Source organism: Periplaneta americana, chromosome 13, assembly GCF_040183065.1.
Source record: "Periplaneta americana isolate PAMFEO1 chromosome 13, P.americana_PAMFEO1_priV1, whole genome shotgun sequence".
Lineage (NCBI taxonomy): Eukaryota > Metazoa > Arthropoda > Insecta > Blattodea > Blattidae > Periplaneta > Periplaneta americana.
The window spans coordinates 148,075,764-148,102,153 of record NC_091129.1 but is presented as its reverse complement, the minus strand read 5'-3'; the positions used below and the strand labels follow the sequence as shown (position 1 = coordinate 148,102,153).

The window sequence follows — 26,390 nt, the reverse complement described above, 5'->3', positions numbered from 1 at the left end:
ATTACACTTCTCGTCTTTCATCATCATCTCCGTTTCTTTCATAGCTTTCGGGCTTGCTCCGATGTAGAGTCACCTGTGGGTCGTCGCCGAACTTGGACGCCGTGGATATGTGTTCAATCGTTGTAGCGCTACGCACCGTGCGCTCTCCACAGGGCACATGGTAACCTTAGACTTACTAATGGTAACTCCTGGGATCGGGGTTGAGGGATCGCGGTAGCATAGTTGAATATATATTTATCCATGGCGGTAGGTTTAAATGGAATGGTAAAGGGACCTTATAGGCTTATACACTGAGAATGCCTAACCACCCTCTCGCCGCTCTCTGAATTTTTTCTGCCTAAAAATAAATATATAAAATAATACGAAATTGATTTTTTTTTAATGAATGTTACATGCTAATTGTTGTATTAAGATTGAAAATACAGCTCGACAGGTGAAAATGGTAACCGCTTATCGTTGAGCACTTGTAGCTGTTAAAACTTGTAGTTAACTATTAAAAACGTTGCTTAATTTGCACAACGGAACGCGCGGTTAAGACGTAGGCCTAATGCTACAAGCCGGAAAGTCGCGGGTTCGTTTCCTGATGGGGTCAAGGATTTTTCCATTGATCTAATTCTTCCGGCCGGACTTTCCCGCATTATGGTCCTGAGATTCATTCAGTCTCTAACAGAAATGAGTACCAGGAGCATTTCCTTGGGGGTAAAGCGACGGCAGTTACTTAGGACTGACATCCTTACTGCCATTAAATGCCGATGGTCTGTAAAGGTGGCCTTAACCTCTCGACACCCTCTGGTTGACTTTATCTGACTTTTAAAAAGTAAAGGTGATAGCCTAGACCATATATAATACTATATGATCTAGGGTGATAGTGCATCTCCTTGCTTTAACCCGCAGCGAATTGGAAAAGCGTCAGACAGAAACTGGCCTATACGGACTCTGCTATATGTTTCCTGAGACACATTTTAATTAATCGAGATAGTTTTTAATTTTTAAAATTTTATTGGGTTATTTTACGACGTTGTATCAACATCTAGGTTATTTAGCGTCTGATAGTATAAATACCCGCAGAAGGAATGATTTTCATACGCCATCATCAAATTTATCATGCTTTCAAAGGGGAGTACGTTACATGGCGATAAAAATGTTCAATAGTCTTCCTGAAGACATTAAGAATCATAGCCAAAACCCTGCATTATTTAAGGTAAAACTAACAAATTACTTAATATCTCACACTTTCTATTCTGTAGATGAATTCTTGACATTTCACAGTACTGTGTAAATATTATAATACTATTAAATGGTAAACATATTACATTGTATAAAATATTATTGTTATTAAGGTATTAATTCTGTACATATTTCATATTTGCATTTTATATGTATTGCATTTTATTGTTAAACGTAAGAATTGGACATGTTCTTTATTCTATGCTATAAAGCAAATGTAAGAATATTATGGAACGAATAAATCTATCTATCTATCTATCTATCTATCTATCTATCTATCTATGATATGAAGGTGATAATGACGGTGAAATGAGTCCGGGGTCCAGCATCGAAAGTTACCCAGCATTTGCTCGTATTGGATTGAGGGAAAACCCCGGAGAAAACCTCAACTTGCCCCAACCGGGATTCGAACCCAGGCCACCTGGTTTCGCGGCCAGACGCGCTGACCGTTACTCCACAGGTGTGGACTCGAGCTAGTTTGTAATAATAATAATAATAATAATAATAATAATAATAATAATAATAATAATAATAATAATAATAATAGCTGTCGTAGTTTCTACATTCTGTTGGTATTATAGATGTAAGCTTATTATGAATACAGAACTAACGCTTACGTAACTTATCTCTTGCTGTAACATGGCAGCACACAAGAGCAAAATACACATGGAGATAAAGAGAGTAAAGAGATGACTAATTTTATTACTCAACTCTCAGCTGTTGGCCTCCGCAAGCGTTTTGTTCGCGTCAGACTGGTCTTTGAAATTTCTTGTGTGCAACACGAGTGCAAGTTGTATTTCCTCCATAAAAGGTAGGTCTAAATATTCCATTAGCATTTAATATTACAGTTATTGACATCTAAAGACTAAATTTATTTGCGTCTTATCCCATTAGGCTATTCTTAGCATTTTTTTTAAACGTGTCATTCCACAGTCAATACCACGTGTTTAGTATTTGTGTGTGTGTGTGTGTTTTTTTTTTCAAGTTAACATATTAATATATCTGTATCTGGAAATTATCACTGATTTTACAATAAATTCCATGTAGCTTTTTGTGGCAACTGATGGGAGAACGTGGTCAAATTTCGGCATATAATAATAATAATAATAATAATAATAATAATAATAATAATAATAATAATAATAATAATAATAATAATAATAATAATAATTTATTTATTTATTTTATTTATTTATTTAGAATATTAACGTGCAAAAACAACAGCACAAGGCCAATTACAGTTTTGCACGATACAAAACAGAACAAAACAACAAATGATGATGAGAATGAATGATAGAAAATGGCAATGAGATGAAATACAAACAATATAATGGTCTACATAATCAATGATAAAATAATAATTATAAAATTATAAAATTTGTACAATGAGATAATTGAAATAATGGAATAGTCTACATTAATCAATTGACCAAATGCAAGAAATAAAATGGACAAATAATTATTAAAATAAGATCAGTGAGTTAAAAACTCAAAGATATACTACACCTTAAATGGATCCAAGTTGAATCCATGCAAATTAGCATATTTAATGCATCTGCAGACCGGAGAGAGAGATTTAGGATTCTTATTATAAAACAATTTATGAAATCTTAAACCATTAGCAGGAATACGAAGACTGATATTGCTTATGAAAGATTCACAATCAATATCACCCTTAATGACTTTGCAAAAAAATAAATAATCAAGATCCTGACGTCTGGTGAACAAACAACCGCAATTGAAATAATTGCATTTAATCTCATAGTTATAATCGGAATTTGGTAAAAATCTATAAGAACACAAGGAAATAAATTTTCTTTGAATATTCTCCAATTTAGCCGAGTCAGTGGAAGTAATGGAGTTCCATACAACAGATGCATATTCAAGCTTGGATCTAATCAACGTATAGTATAAAATTAATAAACACATAGGAGTGGAAAAAGAATAAGTTATAGACCTAATTAGACCAAGCATTCTTAACGAATGGGTATAAATATATTGCACATGATCATGGAAATATAATTTTGAATCAAGTAGGACACCAAGATCTCTAATACAATCTGTCCTAGTAATTACGACATTACTGAGAGAATAGTTAAATTTTAGGGAGATAGTTTTCCGTGAAAAGGAAATAACAGATAATAATAATGTACAGTTTGGATTCTCTTGTATCACAGTTATCGGCACCGCATTGGCCACCACCATTAGAAGTCCTACTACAATTAACTTCATTATTTTTATTGGGTTATTTTACGATGCTGTATCAACATCCCACGTTATTTAGCGTCTGAATGAGTTGAAGGTGATAATACCGGTGAAATGAGTCCGGGGTCCAGCACCGAAAGTTACCTAACATTTGCTCGTATTGAGTTGAGGGAAAAACCTCAACCAGGTAACTTGCTCCGATCGGGATTCAAACCTGGCCACCTGGTTTCGCGGCCAGACGCGCTAACCGTTATTCCAGAGGTGTTAACAACTTTATTATTGTTACTTTTATTCCTTATTAATTCTGCTGGTTACTGAAAGCCATCGACGTGGCTCAGTCGGTTAAGGCTCCTGCCTGCCGGTCTGAAGTTGCGCTTGGGCGCGGGTTCGATCCCCGCTTGGGCTGATTACCTGGTTGAGTTTTTTCCAAGGTCTTCCCCAACCGTAAGGTGAATTCCAGGTAATCTATGGCGAATCCTCGGCCTCATCTCGCCAAATATCATCTCGCTATCACAAACCTCATCAACGCTAAATAACCTCGTAGTTGATACAGCGTCATTAAAAACCAACTTAACTATTACTGAAAATCCGCCGTTGTGACTCTGTGGATAGCGTGCGCGCTTCTCAAGCGAGCAGTCCGAGGTTTGATTCCTGGCATGGGCAATGAAAGAAATTTATCTTCCGTCCACGGGACTGGATGTTTGTTCATTGTATTGTGATTGTCCTGTGATGTTTCTGCGGTGGTCCTGCGTCATGCCGATCCCTTGACCAGGGAGGCCCGTATTTGTGAGATGTCTTTGTAGTGCAAGATCTGAAAAATTTCTCTCCCTTACCGCAACGGTGAGTCGGAAAAGGGGAGGTTAAACAGAATAAGAAAGAAGAAAGGAATACTATTACTGATCCGCTGCTTGGCTCGTTAATAGCGCGTGCGCTTTCCAACCAAACGGTTCATGGTTCGATTCCCGGCTTGGGTGGATATTTATCTCCATTCCACGGGGCTAGATGTGTATCTTGTCATGTCCCAATCAGACATTGGTCTGATCGTACAACCAGTGAGGTCTGCCTTGTGTTATAATGCTTTTCACTTGAGTAGTTCACAAGTCTCACTTTCGTGGCTAGACTACAATATTTTGTTTGGGCGCATGTAATACTAGGGCATTCGAAAAGTAATAGCATCATATTTACTGTTTCACATTAAATTTATTTAGGTTACTTTTAACATTACAGGCCGATTATTTAGTCCTGACAGTTCAGCGACGTGAAAGAGGGGAAGTAAAATAGGAGTAGTGGGGAGAGCTCCGGAGTAGAGATAAGGGCGAGCGGTCGGTAAAGGAATGCAGTACAGCTTAACTGTACTAGAAACACACCGCTATACCGCACGCATGACATCTGATCGCTCCGAAGGCAAGCCAAACACCCCTTAGCGTAACTAAATGGACTCGCCAGACCCAGGCGCACATCTCCGGCGACTGTCAGGAGTAAATAATCGTACTGTACACGCCTACTTCAAATATAGTCTCCTGCCATGTCAACAATACGTTGCCAAATTTTTGGAAGATGGCGGACTACATCTGCGACAACATTTCTGGTTATCTCTCTCGCTGATTAATCTAATGTCAACTCTTGATTAAAAGTGAATGCCTCACTTCAACCCAACTTGCAATAGTTCAGTATGATAGGACTTGTTTGTTCGTACCTTTAGGACTGTATTGTTCACTACAAATCATAAACAGTCACTGTATTTACAAAATATGCCTACTTCGAGACTTTCAATATTGCAGATTTATGAAACAATCGCTGCTCTATTACGTAGTACAAGATTTCAATGGTCACCGGTAGGAGCATTGATTTACAGCATTGTTGCCATTCCTTATCGAATGCCCTAGTATTTAACTTATCATAACTAGAAGCGACTGAATCTTAACACTCTAAACATTACAACTAGGTCGCATGAAAAGGGGTATAGTCTGAAGGAAAGCCTAAATATCTAAACGATGTTGTGGAGCCTAAAGAAGAAGAAAGTACTTCTGTTACTTGTCAACAATTTGGAGGTTAGATGATGTGCTGGTACCGGTATGGTATGATCAGAATCACAAGGGGAGGAGGATGGGACAAGGTCAGACCATTGATATGAGTCTATTGGACTACCTGCAAATTTTGACGTAAGAGAGAAATGCCCGAAAAGTTTTGTCTCGAGCCCTCAATCAGGAACAGAGTAATTTTATATAGGGTCTACTGTAAATTTACTAGAGTCTCCCAGCTTTACTTGTCTCCTGAAAGAAGCCACAGTGAGCATTTTATCAACAGTAATCTCACAAGAGATTTTGATTTAGCTAGAGAAAATCGAAACTCGAGTGGGATTTAATTGACTATTTCACGATTAGAAGAAAGTACATAAAGATGAGAAGAAATAATTTACTCTAATACAATAAAATATTTACTTACTAACATTCTATTCCACTAAGTTAGCTTCAACAAAACGTTTGAACGGAGCCGCCATTTTCAGTTGACTATCTTCGCAGAAAACAAATGACAATCGCAAAGCGTGTTTTATAGTATTTACCGTAAAGAATTTGCAGTTTTAAATGTTGGCAAAGAAACAGATTCTAGGGAAGTGATAAAAACAAACAAACGCTAGGGAGGTGACAAAAATTGTAGGGATAAGCAATCATGATTGGTTGAAACACGTCGTTCCGTACCGTTTTATTCTTCAAAATTAAGTATGACGTAGTAAAAGTATAATAGTCAACCTTAAAATCCACCACCGTCTGCCAGGTTTGAACCCGAGAACCTATGATCCAGTGGCTACTACGGTAACCACTAGACCGCCGACGAAATGATCTGGGAGAAAAGGAAGAATGCAGTATTATGACACGAGAGCTTAATTCAGTAAAGGAAATATCATTGAAACATAGGTCTTTATTTAATTAGCAAAACTTATCCTTTGTTCAGGAATCGCGATGATCCCCCACATTGCAAAGGAGGGCCACAAAGGCTCCTAAATTTCCAACATTTCTTAATTTTTTGGCATTATTCTAAAATTGACATTATTCTGCACGATTCAACAAAGAGTCAATTTGGTTGTGTCCTCTTATTAATAGAATAATTGTAAAGTTACGGTAGAGTACCATATAATACCAAATGACAGTGTAGAATACATTAGCATTCGTAGATTACAACGCAACCTTTAATACACTATGGGTCTGCCAGTTGCATAAACAACAGGCGATGTTGTATATCAATGTTATTGAAGAAGACATTGCAAGTAGATTTCCAGATTCTATACGACTTCGTGATCTAGCGATCAGCATTCGTGACTACAAATTATTAGATTCCGAGTTCGATTCTTGTCCTGAGTTTTGAAATTGATCCTTAAAGAGATTATTTTTAATACTTTCACTGGTAAAGATCTGGAAGCTAGGTTTTCTGTAGGTAAGAGCACCTCAGTGTTCAAGTCGCACTCCCAGTAAAATACTGACTTATGTCGAAAATCACATATTACTTTCGTAAATTAGGTTCCAACGCTGATTTACTAGTTGAAGGTATGAAATTCTAATAATAAAATACCGTCGTAAATTATCAGAGATTTTAGCACCAATTTATTAAAATATTTTTACAGCAGTATTTTACTAGAAAATAGCATATCTTTACAAATACAATTTTCGAATTACGACACTATTTTACTGGGAGTGCGAAGTTTTCTGAGAATGCGTCTTAGGTTTGAAGTGTGGGAAATGTACGATACAAAACCATCAGCATGAAGAAAGCCGAATGCAAATATTGAGTATCAATTACCATAATGTAGTGACAACGGAACACTTAAGGTTTTTTTTTCTTTTTGTATGGAGGCGGGACCCGAAGGCTTACACTGCAGTCTGAGGCTTAATGTGCTTATCACTCCTATTCTTGTGAATGATTGGGTAGTCGAACAGCCGCGCTCTTGTACAAAGTAGGCCTACAGCACGCCTCACTGTGAACTTAACCAGGGCTATTGTATGGGTGATGATAATTAGTGAATTAATGATGACGAAATGTGTCCGAGGTCCAATGCCGAAACTTACCCAGCAATTCTGCTAACACTTAAGTTACTACTTACTTACTGGCTTTTAAGGAATCCGGAGGTTCATTGCCGCCCTCACATAGGCCTGCCATTGATCCCTATCCTGAGCAAGATTAATCCAGTCTCTACCATAATATCCCACCTCCCTCAAATCCATTTTAATATTATCTTCCCATCTACGTCTCGGCCTCCCCAAAGGTACTTTTCCCTCCAGTCTCCCAACTAACACTCTATATGCGTTTCTGGATTCGCCCATACGTGCTACATGCCCTGCTCATTTCAAACGTCTGGATTTAATGTTCCTAATTATGTCAGGTGAAGAATACAATGCGTGCAACTCTGCGTTGTGTAACTTTCTCCATTCTCCTGTACTTAAGTTACTATAAACTCAAAATTATAATACAGTTAATTTCAACATTAAATAAAATTATATAGCTGAGTTCTCGAGGAATGTGAAGTACACCATTATATGTAAAGAGATGCTGTTGACGTAAATATCATATCATATCATATCATATCATATCATATCATATCATATCATATCATATCATATCATATCATATCATATCATATCATATATCATATCATATATCATATCATAGGCTTCATACAGATATGAAGGCTGGAGAGGAATGTGTAGTGTGGAGGATGGTGGGGTCAGCTTAGCCAGGCAGCACAGTCGGTACGCAACATTTCCATCACGTGTGCACAAAATTCTTGTTGGGCTGGAATGCATAGGAACGCTCCATGTCCCGCCCGATAAGCACCTCTATGCCATTAGGCATCTTAACTCCCTGGAAAAACGCCATGAAAGACTGTAAACAATTTAGGGCGAAAATAAAAATGATGTAAAACTTACATATGATGATTTTTCTGACATTATTTTATTTCAGAGTTATAGTGCAAAGGAACAGTTGTTAACAACCGAAAAAATGCAGGTTACAATAATAAAATGGCTCAATTTTCGCAATAAAGATTCTAATGATGTGCCTAAATTTGTAGACAATGATGTACAGAAGTGGCAAAAAAAACCGGACCGACCCTTGTAGCTGATTTCAGAGCCTTGTTTACTCCAGAGCACGATAGATTGGTAACTAAGACTTTCGTGGTTCGAATCCTGTCTGGAAAAGAAACTTTTTTTGTTCCTTATTCAAATTTATTCCCAATACTTTTCGATTGCTGGTAAAATTCACGTCCTGGGAGTAATAAGTTGATTAAATAGTAAAATATCGCTGCAATCGAAAAGTATTGGGAATAAATTTGAATAAGGAACAAAAAAAAGTTTCCTTCCCAGGCAGGATTCGAACCACGAAAGTCTTAGTTACTAGTCTATCGTGCTCTGGAGTGAACAAGACTCTGAAATCAGCTACAAGGGTCGGTCCGGTTTTTCTTTTGCCACTACTGTACAGACCTAGTAACAAAATTTGGGCACCTGAATTTTTCCAAGTTCCAATTATAGCTATTGCACTCTGTACTCGTTACCTCTGATACCAGTATCTTATAAATGTCACTAAACCCGTTCAACTAATTTATTTTTGGATTCGCATTGAATGTGTTGTTGCAGTTCTGATCTGTACAAAGTTTAACTGGCATACACTAACGACTTTAGATCACTAGTTAGGTAAATGGTCAGCGGTTGAGTGTGGTTATTGAAAAATATTGTTAAAAACATCTTTCACAATTGTATCTGCAAGTGTTTTTAACTTGTCAGTTGTCTCTTATTTTATTGAAATGCAACAGACACTTTAGTAAAGTAGTGCTTACATCATTTTCTTCATTAATAAATTACATTAGGCCAAGATCAGGATTTCGTTTACTACTGTTAGTCAATTTGAAATGCAAACTGTCATTCTCGTACATTGAAAATATAATTTGCTTTCAGTAATAATAATAACAATAATAATAATAATAATAATAATAATAATAATAATAATAATAATTTATTTAACCTGGCAGAGTTAAGGCCATATGGCCTTCTCTAACACTCAACCAGGAGTAAAGGCTGCATTATAAAAACACTAGAAATTTACAAAGTACACTACAATTTTACACACAAAACTGAATAAGATAATAATAATAAAATGTAAACAACAAGTAAGAAGAAATAAGATATAATAAACAACATACAGAAAGAAAGAAAAAAGCATAATAAAATGCGAACAGCAGGTCAAAATAAATGAGGCATACACATTTAGTATAGAGTAAATTAATTTATTTTTATATTTGATATAGCCTACCTATTGGCAATATGTTCAACATGTTACCACAGGAAGCGTCACTAGACATATTCAAAGTCAAAGTGAAAACGTGGCTTCTTAGAAACCCATTCTATTCTGTGCAAGAATATTTTGAATTAGAAAATCAAGCTGTAGATATTTTTTTAGGTTTCTTTCTCTGAATTTTATTATTATTTTGTAATATATTAGGAAATTCTCTTAAATTGTTAAGTTAATTCTTGTTTTATTGTATATAAACGGAGCAAATCAAATAATATTTGTGATCATTGTGTTACAATTTTCATCTAGATATTAGCCTATTTTTGATAATCTTGACTCTCAATTGTAAACTCTAAGAAGTATTTGTGATCATTTTGTTTTATGTTTAGTGTTGTAATAGAATAATTTTCATTTTTGCACGATAATTTCACACGTGTAATTTGACAATGTCATTAGCTTTTGCTATAACGACAGCTAATAAATACTATACTATACTATTCTATACTATTAAAGATAATAGTGGAAATAATAATGATAATGGTATTAATAATAATGTCGTAACTGATTTATCATTTCTTTTTCAGCAAATGGATGAAGAAGACAGCGCAGAAAACAATTCTGAACCTGGTCCGTCTATTATTATCAAGACAGTAGAATCCAGTAGTGATGATGTAAGTCTTCGCATACGCTGTGCAGTTAAGGTTTATTATGTGACAAAACAGTCCATAAAAATTAATTGCTAAATGATTGATTAAATGACAAACTTACTAGTGTTAATTATATAGTAAGTTTGCCATTTAATCAATCATTTATATTTAAGTAATTGATTAAATGCAGTGGTGTATACTGGTTAAAGGGTTTGGGCTACCGCTGACCCTATTATTACACAAAATTTATCTAACAATTACTTTAATTTTAATTACTATGGTAAAACTAATAATACAAAATTATTACATTATGTTATATTATAAACTTTTTCTTTTGTAATTTCCTTGGGCTACCGCCGGTAGCCCCGGTAGCCCGCAAAATACGCCCCTGATTAAATGGCGATCTTGCTCGTGTTAATTATGTAAGCATGTGCGGCTTACAGCTGTTTCGGTGCTTCTTCACACCATCCTCAGACCCTACTAGATCTCGGCGCTATCTCAACTTCGCTGACTGTTGTGTGGGTGTGTTCGTGTGATGAAGAGTTGTGTCAAATAGTGTGTGTGTTCTGAAATTGATCTGTATGTTGAGAATTTGATTGGGGTGTGTTTTAGTGTGTCTGTATATTTCATATTGTTCTAGTGTGTTGAGTTTTTGGTTTTTGGGTTGTAGAGTATGTGTAGGATTTCTATGTCTGTATTTATGTTACTGTATGTGTGTTTAGCATTAGTTACGTGTTCGGCATATGTAGATGTATTGTGTCCTCTGGTTATTGCTTTAATGTGTTCTTTGTATCGAGTTTGGAATGATCTGCCTGTCTGTCCAATGTAGAAACTGTCGCAACTATTGCATGTGAGTTTGTATACGCCTGTGTGATTGTATTTATTTGTTTGTGTTTTTTGTGTGTTGAGATGTCTTTGTAGTGTGTTTTCTGTTCTGTATGCTATGTTCTATTTCTGTTTTCTGAATGAGGATGCGATCTTGTATGTGTTTTTGTTTTCGTATGTTAGTGTGATGTATTTCTTGTGTTTTTGTGTTTGTTGAGTTTTTGTTTTGTCTTTCTTATGATGTTGTCTATTATGTTTGGGTTGTAACCATTTTCTTGTGCTATGTATTTGATTGTGTTCACTTCTTCATTGTAGTGTTGTTGGCTCATGGGTATGTTGAGTAATCTGTGTACCATTGTCGGACCTCGGACACATTTCGTTATCATTAATTCACATATTATCATCATCCATACAATAGCCCTGGTTAAGTTCACAGTGCGACGTGCTGTAGGCCTACTTTGTACAAGAGCGTGGCCGTTCGGCTACCCAATCATTCACAAAAATAGGAGTGGTAAGCACAATAAGCCTCAGGCTGCAATGTAAGCCTTTGGGGTCCCTCCTTCGTACAAGAGAAAAAAACACTTTTTTTCTACTTTTATTTGAAGTTTATGACAGAAATGTAAAATTTAATGATAAAAATTATTACAATGCAATATTAGTGCGAGAATATTATGGTATGCATATTTTCTTAATTTGTTATTTAAGAAATATTAAAAATAAAATTATTACACGTTTTACCGAGATACTTAATGTAAGATATATATTTTTTTCGTAAAGACAAGTAAAATACGATATTTATTAAATTTGGTATCATATTCTACATTTTTATTTTTCCAATGTTTTCTATGACAACCTTTAGGCCCGGTTTCTTCAACCTTTGTTAAAATGCATCTAACATAGCGTTAATTAACTGTAAGTTAAAAGTATGAATTGCTGTTAAAAATATTGCGTTTCTTCAACTTTACATTTCACATTTTAACATTCTGTTTGTTAACTCTGTGTTAGGACCAGAGATTCTGGAGTTTAACCATAACCTATAACCAAGTATAAGCTCACTTCTGTTTTCTGAACTCTGACAATTGCGATTCTCGCTTGTTTCCGTGTTTGATTCAGAGAGGATAGAATTCTTTCTATTCTCTCAGATTTGATTTCTGCTTCTTTCCTCGTCTGTATCACAATAGCGTGGAGCGGCGTATTGGTATTGCTGTTATGAAATGGAAAACACTGGAACAAAAAGAAATCATGGGACTAATTTCTCTTCGTTCGAAAGAAACCTTCTGCTGGAAATTATTTCACAGTATAAACCAATTAATGAAAATAAACAAACAAACGGATCTACATTGAAAGCGAAAAGTGAGGCTTGGCAGTAAATATCCTATACCGGTACCTTTGTATGAACTTCTGGTCTGTCAAATCACAGAAATTAACCCCTCTGTTTATGTATTCAAGGATATCATTTTCTAAATAATCAAGATATAAAAGTTCAGTATCTAACACACCAGCCATATTGGATACTTCTATGCTAACAGAGAGTTAAATGATTTAACTGCATGAAATTGGGCAGTTAAATTAACATAGGTTTTAACAGCCTGTTAGTACTAACAGTAGTTGAAGAAATGCTTCAACTGTTAAGTTTACAGTTAAAATGGAATAACACACGGTTATAATTTAACAAAGGTTGAAGAAACCGGGCTTTACTATTTTCATTTTCATGCAGCACACCAGTTGAAGAAAATGGTTGCTCTGGAGAATTAATATAATTTGAAGAAATAAATCACAAAACAATTAAAAACAAATAAAAGCATAGTTTATGCAGTCAAAATAGATGTTCGAATATTTACGAATATATACAGTTTACTGTATATGCAAATTTATCATCATAATTAGTTACTAACAAAACACTGAAACAGTAACATGTTAATATGGATTTAATTACTATAAAGAAATGTATTATGTTTATAGTTTGAGCAGATTACTGAAGCAGTGAACGAGGAGATTTCCAACACGGCAGCTCTGTTGTATTACTGCCAATGCAAGATTATACGGCCGTACTCAAGAGTGCTTTGTGTGATGGGTCTGAGACCTTCAACAGCAGGAATTCCAGAGCAATACTGTTGCTTGAAAGTCTGCAACATCTTACATTTGACTTTTGTGCTAGTGTTGATGTGTGTGGGTTACCTACTGCAGTACATCACCTGTTTTAGGTATTTTGACAAGTGTGTTGCATCTGGATTCAATGTATATCATGTAAGCAAGTCTTTAGTAGATGAATAACGTCACACACTGAAAATTTATAGAAGCTAAAAATAACAAAAGAAAACTGTTCACAATCAAAGTAAAATGCAGTCATTTACTGTTTTGTATTTCAACAAAATAAATTAATATTTTCAAATGAGGAAGGGAAACAATACTGGCTTATTCAAGAGCAGTTTGGGATGGACATTTGAATTACTTATATTAGGTTGAAGCATAAGTTCATAGCGTTTATTTATAAGTTTATTAAACACATCAGATACACATAAGAGAGAAGTTAATCATCAACAATATATTCTCCTTTACTATTTACAACAGTCTGCCAACACTGGAGTAGTTTTTCGATTCCACTCCCGTAGAAATCGCGTGGTTTTGAGTTAAAGAAGTCGTCAAGCCATGTTTGGAGCGCATTTTCATCCGGAAAGGAAGTTCCTTGAAGGTTGTTCGATAGAGAGCAGAAAAGATGAAAATCTGAGGGCGCAAGATTAGGTGAATAAGGTGGATGCTTCACAGGAAGCTTTACCTGAAAAACTAGACTTGCAAAATATATACGTTACTATAGGTACGTTAACAGAAAACCACAATTCCAAGTCACACAGGGTTGTATGCACTCGATGTGGGTCTCTGGCATCATGTCAGCTCACTTGAGTTTTGTGGATATAAAGGGAAAAATTGAGATGGTGTCAGGTGGAGTTTCTGGGTAGCTCAGTTGGTAGAGTGCTGGTACGTTCAACCAGAGGTCCTGGGATCGATACCCAGCCCCGGAACAATTTTTCCCTTCAAATTATTCAAATCTGCTTCACAAAGAGCTTTACCTGAAAAACTAGACTTGCAAAATATATACATTACTGTAGGTACGTTAACAGAAAACCACAATTCCAAGTCACACAGGATTGTGTGCACTCGATGTGGGTCTCTGGCATGTCAGCTCACTCGAGTTGTGTGGGTATAAAGGGAAAAATTGAGACGGTGTCAGGTGGAGTTCCTGGGTAGCTCAGTTGGTAGAGCGCTAGTACATTCAACCAGAGGTCCTGGGATCGATACCTGGCCCCGGAACAATTTTTCCCTTGAAATTATTCAAATCTGCTTCACAGGGAGCTTTACCTAAAAAATTAGACTTGCAAAATATATACATTACTGTAGGTACGTTAACAGAAAACCACAATTCCAAGTCACACAGGGTTGGGTGCACTCGATGTGAGTCTCTAGTGTCATGTCAGATCACTCGAGTTTTGTGAATATAAAGGGAAAAATTGAGATGGTGTTGGGTGGAGTTCCTGGGTAGCTCAGTTGGTAGAGTGCTGGTATGTTCAACCCGGGATCGATACCCGGCCCCAGAACAATTTTCCCTTGAAATTATTCACTGTGCAGAATATTTCGTAAGAATGTAAAAACCTTACAATTTAAATAGCAAAGAAATGTTAGGCGTGGCTAAAAATTATATGTTACTTTTAACATGTCCCATATCACGTATGTGATCAGTTGGACGCAATAAATTAATATGAATAAATTAAGATTAATTGAATATTCTTACATTCATTAGAACGTGTGAGAAAATGAGTTATATTCATTACTAACATTTGCACAAAGAAAAAAATATTTTAAATTTTATAAGTTTTCACGTGTTAATTAACTAGGTTACCTTGTTGACTAGTTAGTTAAGACGTGAAAGCATATATATATATATATATATATATATGTATATATATATATATATATATATATATATATATATATATATATTAAATTTTGTTTGAAGTTTTCTTGTTTCCTTAATTAAAAACGTTTAAGCCTATAGCCTATTAATTATTTACAACATAAAATAAGAGTAAAAGTCGAAATTTAGATGTTGAGTACTTCATATTTGGGTGTATGTTTCAGGAGAGATCGAGGATTTGACTATAAAGCTGTACCAACTCTTGCTGCTTCAACTATTAAATTACAAGATCATGAACATGTTTGTTACGATAACATTGTCTTCAGTTACATTGTGCCAAGTGTTCTTCATTTCTCAGCTTACATTTACACAATGACCTTATTTAGAATAAATGACAATGAACAACTTCAGAACTTGATGGAAAGGGTGAGTAAAATAAAAATATAATATCTACCGGTATTACACGGAAACCAATTTACTATTCTCATTTTAAGTTATGAAATACATATCCGTCTTGCACATTCTTGTAGCTATATAACATCAAATGTTCTGTTTCAATAATGAGGAATGTGCACTTATTTATTAGGATTGCATACATCCCAGATTTTGGAAATTCCAGCCACGCATCTCGAGTCATAAATCCCTAGAATGTCGGTAAGAATTGATAACACTCGGTTTTAGAGTGAATGTCGAACATCTTATCAGTTCCAATCCCCAACATATTTTTGTCTCAAATATAACTTTTAAATTGCTGTAGATACATTACATACTACTAATATTTCTACTATCGATAACATTAATTTTACATTTTATTTTATGTTACCGGTACCATGTGTTAAAAATTATTTTTTCTGATATTCAATTCCTTATTCTTATCGTATGTTTCTGTGGATGTTTCAATGTGTAACAAATAAATATATTACCGTACCACATTTCTCTGTCCAGGCACTGTTGGTGTCTGATGGATCAATGGCACAGTGCAGGATAGTGCACACTTTATGGATCTCTATTGGACTTAGTATTCTTTGGATGTCGACTTCGCTTGTTATTGTCAGTATCATGGTGGCTGATGGCACACTTGTTTTCCACTGGCTGGGGCATAGGTATGCAGCCCGGTAGCACTTGTATAAATGGCACACTTAATCACTGCACTGCCTCCACCACCACCACTTAAATCACCACTACCACTATCACCATCACTTCCACCACCACCACTTCCATCCCCACTACCACTATCACCATAAATTCCACTACCACCATCACCACCACCACTTCCATCATCACTACCACTATCACCATCACTTCCACCACCACCACCACTTCCATCACTACTACCACTATCACCATAACTTCCACCACCACCACCACCACCACTTCCACTTTCATCACCTCTACTGCCACTATCACCATACTTCCACCAACACCACCACCACCACTATCACCATCACTTCCACCACCACCACTTCCATCACCACTACCACTATCACCATCACTTCCACCACCACTACCACTATCACCATCACTTCCACTACCACCATCACCACCACCACTTCCATCATCACTACCACTATCACCATCACTTCCACCACCACCATCACCACCACCACTTCCATCATCACTACCACTATCACCATCACTTCCACTACCACCATCACCACCACCACTTCCATCATCACTACCACTATCACCATCACTTCCACCACCACCACCACCACCACCACTTCCACTTTCATCACCTCTACTGCCACTATCACCATACTTCCACCAACACCACCACCACCACCACCACCACCACCACTTCCATCACCACTACCACTATCACCATCACTTCCACCACCACCACTTCCATCACCACTACCACTATCACCATCACTTCCACCACCACTACCACTATCACCATCACTTCCACTACCACCATCACCACCACCACTTCCATCATCACTACCACTATCACCATCACTTCCACCACCACCATCACCACCACCACTTCCATCATCACTACCACTATCACCATCACTTCCACTACCACCATCACCACCACCACTTCCATCATCACTACCACTATCACCATCACTTCCACCACCACCACCACTTCCACTTTTATCACCTCTACTGCCACTATCACCATACTTCCACCAACACCACCACCACCACCACCACTTCCATCACCTCCACTGCCACTATCATCATATTCCACCACCATACCACCACCACCGCTACCACTATCACCATCACTTTCATCACCTCCACTGCCACTATCACCATACTTCCACCACCATCACCACCACCACCACCACTTCCATCACCTCCACTGCCACTCATATTCCACCACCACCACTACCACCATCACTTTCATCACCTCCACTGCCACTATCACCATCACTTCCACCACCACCACCACTTCCATCACTACTACCACTATCACCATAACTTCCACCACCACCACCACTTCCATCATCACTACCACTATCACCATCACTTCCACCACCACCACCACTTCCATCACTACTACCACTATCACCATAACTTCCACGACCACCACCACCACTTCCACTTTAATCACCTCTACTGCCACTATCACCATACTTCCACCAACACCACCACCACCACCACCACTTCCATCACCACTACCACTATCACCATCACTTCCACCACCACCACCACCACTTCCACTTTCATCACCTCTACTGCCACTCATCATATTCCACCACCACCACTACCACCATCACTTCCACCACCACCACCACCACTTCCACTTTCATCACCTCTACTGCCACTATCACCATACTTCCACCACCACCACCACCACCACCACTTCCATCACCACTACCACTATCACCATAACTTTCACCACCACCACCACTTCCACTTTCATCACCTCTACTGCCACTATCACCATACTTCCACCAACACCACCACCACCACCACCACTTCCATCACCACTACCACTATCACCATCACTTCCATCACCACTACCACTATCACCATCACTTCCACCACCACTACCACTATCACCATCACTTCCACTACCACCATCACCACCACCACTTCCATCATCACTACCACTATCACCATCACTTCCACCACCACCACCACTTCCACTTTCATCACCTCTACTGCCACTATCACCATACTTCCACCAACACCACCACCACCACCACCACTTCCATCACCACTACCACTATCACCATCACTTCCACCACCAGCACTATCACCATCACTTCCACCACCACCACCACTTCCACTTTCATCACCTCTACTGCCACTATCACCATACTTCCACCTCCACCACCACCACCACTTCCATCACCTCCACTGCCACTATCATCATATTCCACCACCATACCACCACCACCACTACCACTATCACCATCACTTTCATCACCTCCACTGCCACTATCACCATACTTCCACCACCATCACCACCACCACCACCACTTCCATCACCTCCACTGCCACTCATCATATTCCACCATCATACCACCACCACCATTACCACCATCACTTTCATCACCTCCACTGCCACTATCACCATCACTTCCACCACCACCACTTTTGCCGCCGCCACCACCACCACCACCACCACCACCACCACCACCACCACCACCACCACCACCACCACCACCACCACCACCACCACCACCACCACCACCTGCAGCAGCAACAACCAAAAAATGGATTAGGTCTGTTAACTCGTTATAGTTACAGTTAATAATCTTTATTCTATATGAATAAAATAAAATTTTAAATTATAAAGTAAAATATTAAATTAATATTGTACAATTACACCTTTTTAGATTATAAATCACGAATTGGCAACATTTTAAACTTAAATAGTTGATAAAAGTGAATTTGTATGTATGTATGAACTTCATACTTGTTCAGTCATTTTATTATTTAAGGAAAATTTTCCGCTTACTGGATCTCTTCCCTTAAGGGGAGGCAGAGGTGAAATTTTCGAACAAAACTGAAGAAAAAATGAAAGTTTGGTTTTTTCCATTTTTATTATCTTTATTTTGATATTCGGATGTTAGTTTTTGATTTTGTGCCCTTAAAAGTAAGAAATTAAAACCAAGAAAACTGTATTACTATATTATTCCCATAATAAACTAATACTTATCATTATTTATATACCTTCTCTGAGCATATAAATAAAAAGAAATATTGAAAATTTCTTACAATATGGTGCATGCAGCATTTTATATCAAACGATATAAAGTTTTATAAAATTATTAATATTTACAGAACTATTGTACTTAGAAAGTTGAAACTTGGTATGTCCATTATTAATAACATACTTAGTATCCATGATCAATTTCAAACAAATCGGATTTTGAAATATTCACCTCTGCCTCCCCTTAAAATACCAGTAAGTTAATATTTTTTTAAAATTTGAAATTGAAGTATTCGTATATTCTTTAGCTATGCTTTCTGATTTGAACAGAATTATCTAGAGATTATCTTCTTTATTTTATATTATTATATGGATTTTCAATTTGAATACTATAGGCCTACTTGTTATGCAAATATGTATCATGTTTCAGCCCTATAATAGTGCTCAAGATGTTGAAGGTTCTCTTGGCGTTGTCAACCCTATGGCATGACATGGTGCAAGCTACACTTATCACTAGTTACTGTCTTCAGAGCCAACTGTTATCATTGCATGTGCGTTCTCTGGGAAATAAGCTTCTGCAACACAGTCTCTGTCCTGTCGAATGGATGCGTGTGAGTTGTTAACTTCACCATTTTCTTTCATTATAGTACCTGCATTTGTATATTTATTCTGTTCTGAGGTCTGTGATTACTAGTCATGCGCCCAAGACATCACGTTCACCTTACTTCGAGAAATATAGGTTCAAATCGTCTTTCCTTTCATTCTTGGTTTGGTTAAAACTGTACATGTCGAAGTCACTATTACTCTTAATACTCAAAACACAATATTTCTGCAAGCAGTAAACCATCATTCTATTAGCTGTCAATAATATGGGTAATTTAATTTGTTGTAGATGCAGTACTACGTACTGGTACATAAAGAATTATGAAATAACAAGTAAACTAGTCTACTTACACATTTCTATAATTTAATTTTTTTTCTTGTTCAGTTACACTAATAAGATTAAGTACCGGTAATTGATTAACTAGTGGACTTACTTACTCGTGTTAATTATGTAAGTCTGTGCGGCTTACAGCTGTTTCGGTGCTTCATCACACCATCCTCAGATCCTACTAGATCTCAGCGTCATCTCGTACTTCTCTGCCTGTTGTGTGGGTGCGTTTGATTGTTGAAAAGTGTTGAAAGGTGGAGTCAAATAGTGTGTGTGTTCTGAAATTGATCTGTGTGTTGAGAATTTGATCGGGGTGTGTTTTAGTGTGTTTGTATATTTCATATTGTTCTAGTGTGTTTAGTTTATGGTTTTTGGGTTGTATGTGTAGGATTTCCATGTCTGTATTTATGTTATTGTATGTGTGGTTAGCATTATGTTATTGTATGTGTGGTGTGTTCAACAATCGAACGCACCCACACAACAGGCAGCGAAGTTCGAGATGATGCCGAGATCTAGTAGGCTCTGAGGATGGTGTGAAGAAGCACCGAAACAGCTGTAAGCCGCACATGCTTACACAATTAACACGAGTAAGATCGCCATTTAATCAATTATTTATATCAAGTGTTAAAAATAGTGTACGAAAGATTCAACATGGACTTTCCAATAGTATATTAATAACTAGTATATTTTTTTTCTAGGAAATGTGTGAATTTCGAAAGCTTCTGAAGTACTTGAATGAAGATCTGGCACCAACAGTTTGTATCCTGTCAATCGTCAACATTTCATATGCAGCTTCAGGAGCTGTTTGGCTACTGAAGTATGATACTGTGGACACAGAAACACGACCTATTAGTGGAATAAGCATTTTGAATGTGATTCTTTGGGGGCTTATAGCTATTGCCCCCTTCATTCAGGTGAGAAAGTAGCAATATTTTGATTTATTAATATGCAGTATACAGTAGATCTACAGTACTTATTATCTAAACTGCGCAGTAGAAAAGTTCATCATAAATATTTATTCTGGGTTGATATCAGTAAGCAAACTATTTCATTATGTTAGGATGACCAAATTTTAAAAATTGAAAAGGAACACTTTGCTGTAGCGGAAAAAAACAAACATTTCATTATTTGTATTCTTTTAATTATTGACTGAAAGAAATAAATGCCACTTTTACTGAGAAACAAAGGAACTGCAGGACAATGTCGTCTGCTCTAGTATGGTGTTTCGCTGAGGATTGCTCATCATGAAGGAGTTTGGTATTCTGCTTAAGTGTGTTGTAAAATGTGTACTGTATAAGGAAACTTTTTGGGTGCATCCTCACTATAATCAAAACCTTCATGTAGTTTCAAATTTCTTCAATAATCCGTGAAGCATTCACAAACGAAGAACCCCTTTCCCCCCCTGTATTAGTCCCTGTAAAGACTAAAGAAAATTCAACAAGTAATGTCCAGAATAAATACCGTACCATAATTTCTCAAAGAAAAGAATAGGTCTCACAGATCCAATTCACTTTTTTTCCACTAGACTTTTTTAATTCCAATCACTTCTTTAACGTGACTACATAAAATAGTTCAGCTTAATTTATTATTTTAAATAAGTTTTGGTTAACTACAGAAATAGATTTTAAACTTTCTTGAATTGATATCCACATGATATTACCATCAGAAGAAATTTTCAATTGAACCCACTTGAAAGATTTCAGTCAATGGAAAAGGTAGGGTCACTTTTTTATGTAATTAATAAAAGTGTCATAAAAAATCCGTAGTATGTAATTTGTCAAGAGTGTACCATCTTCCCATATTGAAATAAGCGATGTTATTTTTGCAGCAGTCTTGAAATTTTCCTCTTTTCTTTTTTTTAATTGTATCCACTTCATATCATGTTTTCATTTTCCATTATTTTTATGGTTGTGTAAAATGTTTTGAGCTTACTTTGTATGGAAATGATCAAGAGTAGAGACTGAGGATTATGAAAAAAATGGAATACTTATTCCATGACAAATTATGTTTTCACACTAACATACTGTAAAAGGTATCCCCGTAACATGCCATGAAGGCACTTGAGGGGCATGGAGGTAGAGCCCCATGCTTTCCATGACCTCGGCACTAGAATGAGGTGATGTGGTCGGCACCACGCTCTGACCGCCTTTTACCCCCGGGAAAGACCCGGTACTCAATTTTTATAGGAGGCTGAGTGAACCTCGGGGCCGTTCTGAAAGTTTGGCAACGAGAAAAAATCCTGTCACCACCTGGGATCGAACCCCGGACCTTCCAGTCCGTAGCCAGCTGCTCTACCAACTGAGCTACCCGGCCACCACTAACATACTGTACATTTAAATTATTTTATTGACAGCTGGTTTTAAAGAAAACCATCCAGTTTTTATTTTTCCTAGCACTTAATTCATATTCATAATGCCAAGTCTACTTTACAGGGGCGAAACATGAGTTATGACAACTAGATATAAAAGTAGATTGCAAGCTGTAGAAATGAGATTTCTTAGATCAACAATAGAAATAGGCATAACCAGGACAGAAATAATAAGAAATAATTACTGGTACATTATATAACAGCTTCATATAGGAAATATAGATAATAAAAATGCGAATACAGGAGTAAATATTTAGATCATGTACAGAGAATGGATAAGGACAGACTTCCTAAAAAAGTATTAAAATACAAACCCTCGCAAACTGATCATACAATTAGGTCAACTAAAGAAAAGATGGAGGGAGCAGTTATACAGGAACAACAGCAGTTTGAAAAGCTCACTGCTAGTTGTAGAAGAAGTAGCAGCAGAAGCAATAATTACAAATGACTTTAAGAGAACCCGGAGGTTCATTGCCGCCTTCACATAAGTCCGCCATCGGTCCCTATCCTGAGCAAGATTAATCTAGTCACTACCATCATATCCCACCTCCCTCAAATCCATTTTAATATCCTCCTCAGGTTTCTCAGCTAACACTCTATATTATGCATTTTTGGATTCACCATACGTGCTACTTGACCTGTCTATTTCAAATGTCTGGATTTAATGTTCCTAATTATGTTAGGTGGAGAATAGCAGAAGGAATAATTATTATCAGTAAAAACGTTTTCTGGTTATACATGATTTCAAAGTTCCATTCGTAATACTGCTACAGACAGTATTATGTATTAATTTTGTAAGAGACATAGCTTATTGTCTATGAACTTAAAGTAAAACCTCGATAAGACGCGCCCACTTATTACACTATCCCGTGTAATACGCTTTTTTTTTGTCCAGTCCCTGCACATTTCATATATAATGCCTTTATAAAATGCCCCGTTTGTTGCGCTCAAGTCCCGCATAATACGCTGTTTTTGTGGAATATTTTCCATGTAATTTTCAGCAATGTACTGTAACGGCAGTGAAACTTCTTGGTCATTGAACTCACTGGTGCCATTAACCTGAAAAGTATTGGTATTCGACCCTTTACCTGCGCATTTGAACCTTCATATTTCATACCTTAGTATACTCCACCCTCTTGTTACGCTCTCTTATTAGACTCTTTACCTGCGCAGTTAAAGCCTACATACAGTTACAATACCTCACCCTCTTGTTAACCCTCTCTCTCAAACAACATTTCTCACTCGGCCGTAATAAAATTCTGGAAATTTTTGCTGGGCAGTTTGTTGTCCTTTAGTGTATTGAAGTGTCTGTGAATGTGATTACAATGAGTGTTAAACGAAAGGCCCTTTCTGTGTCGGAAAAATTGGAAATCTTACGGAAGTACGATGAGAACAGTACTCTTAATCAGAAACAACTCTCTGATTCATTAGGAATCCCATCATCAACATTAAGAACGATAATAAAAATCGCGACTCTATCACTACAGCTGAGACGTCGGGAGGATGTAATCACAGAAACTGAAATGTGGTAAACATGAGGACTTGGAGAACACGCACACAGCAAAACTATAAATGGCTTTTTTTTTTTTTTTCAAAAGAATTAAGTACAGTACATATTGTAAATGTCTTTGACGTACAGTACAGTAATTACATAATGGAGTAATACTGTATTACCTTTCATGAATCATGTATTTCAATAAAGAAAAATGGTAATAGATACTGTATATAAGTCAAAATTAGTATACCCACCTAATACGCAGTCCCGGTTAATATGCATTTTACACCCGGTCCCTTGAACAGCGTCTTATCGGGGTTTTACTGTACTGGTACTTTATATAAATTTCTGGTTGCATTCCATTCACTTTCTTACATTCGTTAAATGTAATCTTTTGCAGGCAGCTCGACTAACCTCAGCATGCATGGCTATAAGGAACATCGGTCATGAAGTACGTCCACGGCCATATGTTTATGAATCAACACCACGCCAGGATTTGGACAGTATCTTGCTGTATACGTCATCACTACGCATGACATCAAAATTATTTAAAGTACCAGTAACAGGCAGATATCTTTGCATGTTTCTCGCACTGCTAGCGATTGTGGTAATCACACTGGGACAATGTCATACATTTTAGGAATTAATACCCAGACTGAACTATTTTTATACCCTTTTGGGAATTTATTGCTATTAAATATTTATCAAGTGCCAACCAAGTCTCGTTATTTATTACCCTGGATTATTAATGCTGTTATTTCTGAACAATAAATATATACCACACACAAATTGTTTAATGTTCACCAGTATATAGTGCACGCCACTTATTATGATCACTTTGGCAGTTGAAGTGCAAATGAATTAAATTATTTATATATTTTCTGTAAGTATTATTATTATTATTATTATTATTATTCATACCTGTCTATGGACATAGTCGAAAGAACAATAAAACATTAAATTAGCTACAATATCGGTACCAGTACCTAATAATAAATTACATAATAAATTTATTTATTTATTATTATTTTGCTAATAATTGTAACATAAAATATGAAATATACAAAGAAACTTTAGCTCGCCCCTGAAAGAGTAGAACTCGTGCTCAGGGGCGGATTCCTGAATTGAAATTAATAATTATACAATACAATTATAATTAATAATTATACAATACAATTTGCAATTATAGTATATAAATTTAAATTTACTATTTTTCAATTTTTATAAAATCCATACATAACTTTTTTAATTTAATACTAGAACTATTCGAATTGACAAGATTAGGATATTTAAATATAAATTTGTTATATATTCTTGGGCCTAAATTACTACTATGATTAAATACTGTAGCAGTGTTGCATTTTGGTCAAACAATCTTAAAGAATTCATACCTTTTGTTTCATAACTATGAGAATAAAAAAATGTAAAGGTATCCCCGTAACATGCCATGAAGGCACTTGGGGGGCATGGAGGTAGAGCCCCATGCTTTCCATGACCTCGGCACTAGAATGAGGTGGTGTGGTCGGCACCACGCTCTGACCGCCTTTTACCCCTGGGAAAGACCCGGTACTCAATTTTATAGGAGGCTGAGTGAACCTCGGGGCCGTTCTGAAAGTTTGGCAACGAGAAAAAATCCTGTCACCACCTTGGATCGAACCCCGGACCTTCCAGTCCGTAGTCAGCTGCTCTACCAACTGAGCTATCTTGCACTCATAACTATGAGAATACAATTCAAAATTATTTCGATTTTTATGTATGAATTTTATTAATACAATATAATAAATTTGTCTTACGTAAAGTACATTAAAGTCTAGAAACAAATTTTGAGATGCGAAATCAATAGGTTTATGAAGACATATTTTAATTATTTTCTTCTGTAATAAATAAAGTGGATTAAAATAATATTTAAATGAGCTACCCCATCCTATAATTCCATACATAATTACCGATTGAAATAAAGTTAAATATAGTGTACGTAATAAACTTATTGACAAGTAATTCCTCAATAAAACAAAATAATATACTATTTTACGTAATTTATTATAAAGGTTATTAATGTGTTTGTTCCATTTTAAATGATTATCGAAAATTATGCCTAAATACTTAACTTCAGAGGTCTCTTTAATAATCGGACATTTACACTGTATAAGACAACAATCAGAATTATGTAATTTAATACTTAATATAGATGTAGGAGGTTTGTTACATTTTTCAGATAATGAGAATGGAATAATTATGGTTTTATTTTCGTTGATAGAAAGATAATTTATGTCAAACATACAGTAACTGACAATCAGAACAAATTAATCTAATCCAGTTGAAAATATTCATTAGTAGATTAAAAAGGATTATGAGAAATTCATTTATGTAATATCCTTCTAAATTGAACAAA

At 36.4% G+C, this 26,390-nt stretch overlaps 1 protein-coding gene across 1 annotated transcript; it reads left to right on the top strand.

The window, feature by feature from the left end:
* The first annotated feature begins 1,873 nt into the window (after positions 1-1,873).
* GrlHz (Gustatory receptor-like Holozoa) lies at positions 1,874-24,787 on the top strand. The gene is made up of 8 exons (XM_069844464.1): positions 1,874-2,038; positions 10,293-10,379; positions 13,143-13,384; positions 15,315-15,516; positions 16,036-16,193; positions 19,635-19,815; positions 20,834-21,049; positions 24,399-24,787. The coding sequence occupies exons 2-8, from the start codon at positions 10,296-10,298 to the stop codon at positions 24,636-24,638; spliced, it is 1,323 nt and encodes a 440-aa protein (XP_069700565.1). The 5' UTR covers positions 1,874-2,038; positions 10,293-10,295; the 3' UTR covers positions 24,639-24,787.
* The last annotated feature ends 1,603 nt before the right edge of the window (positions 24,788-26,390 follow it).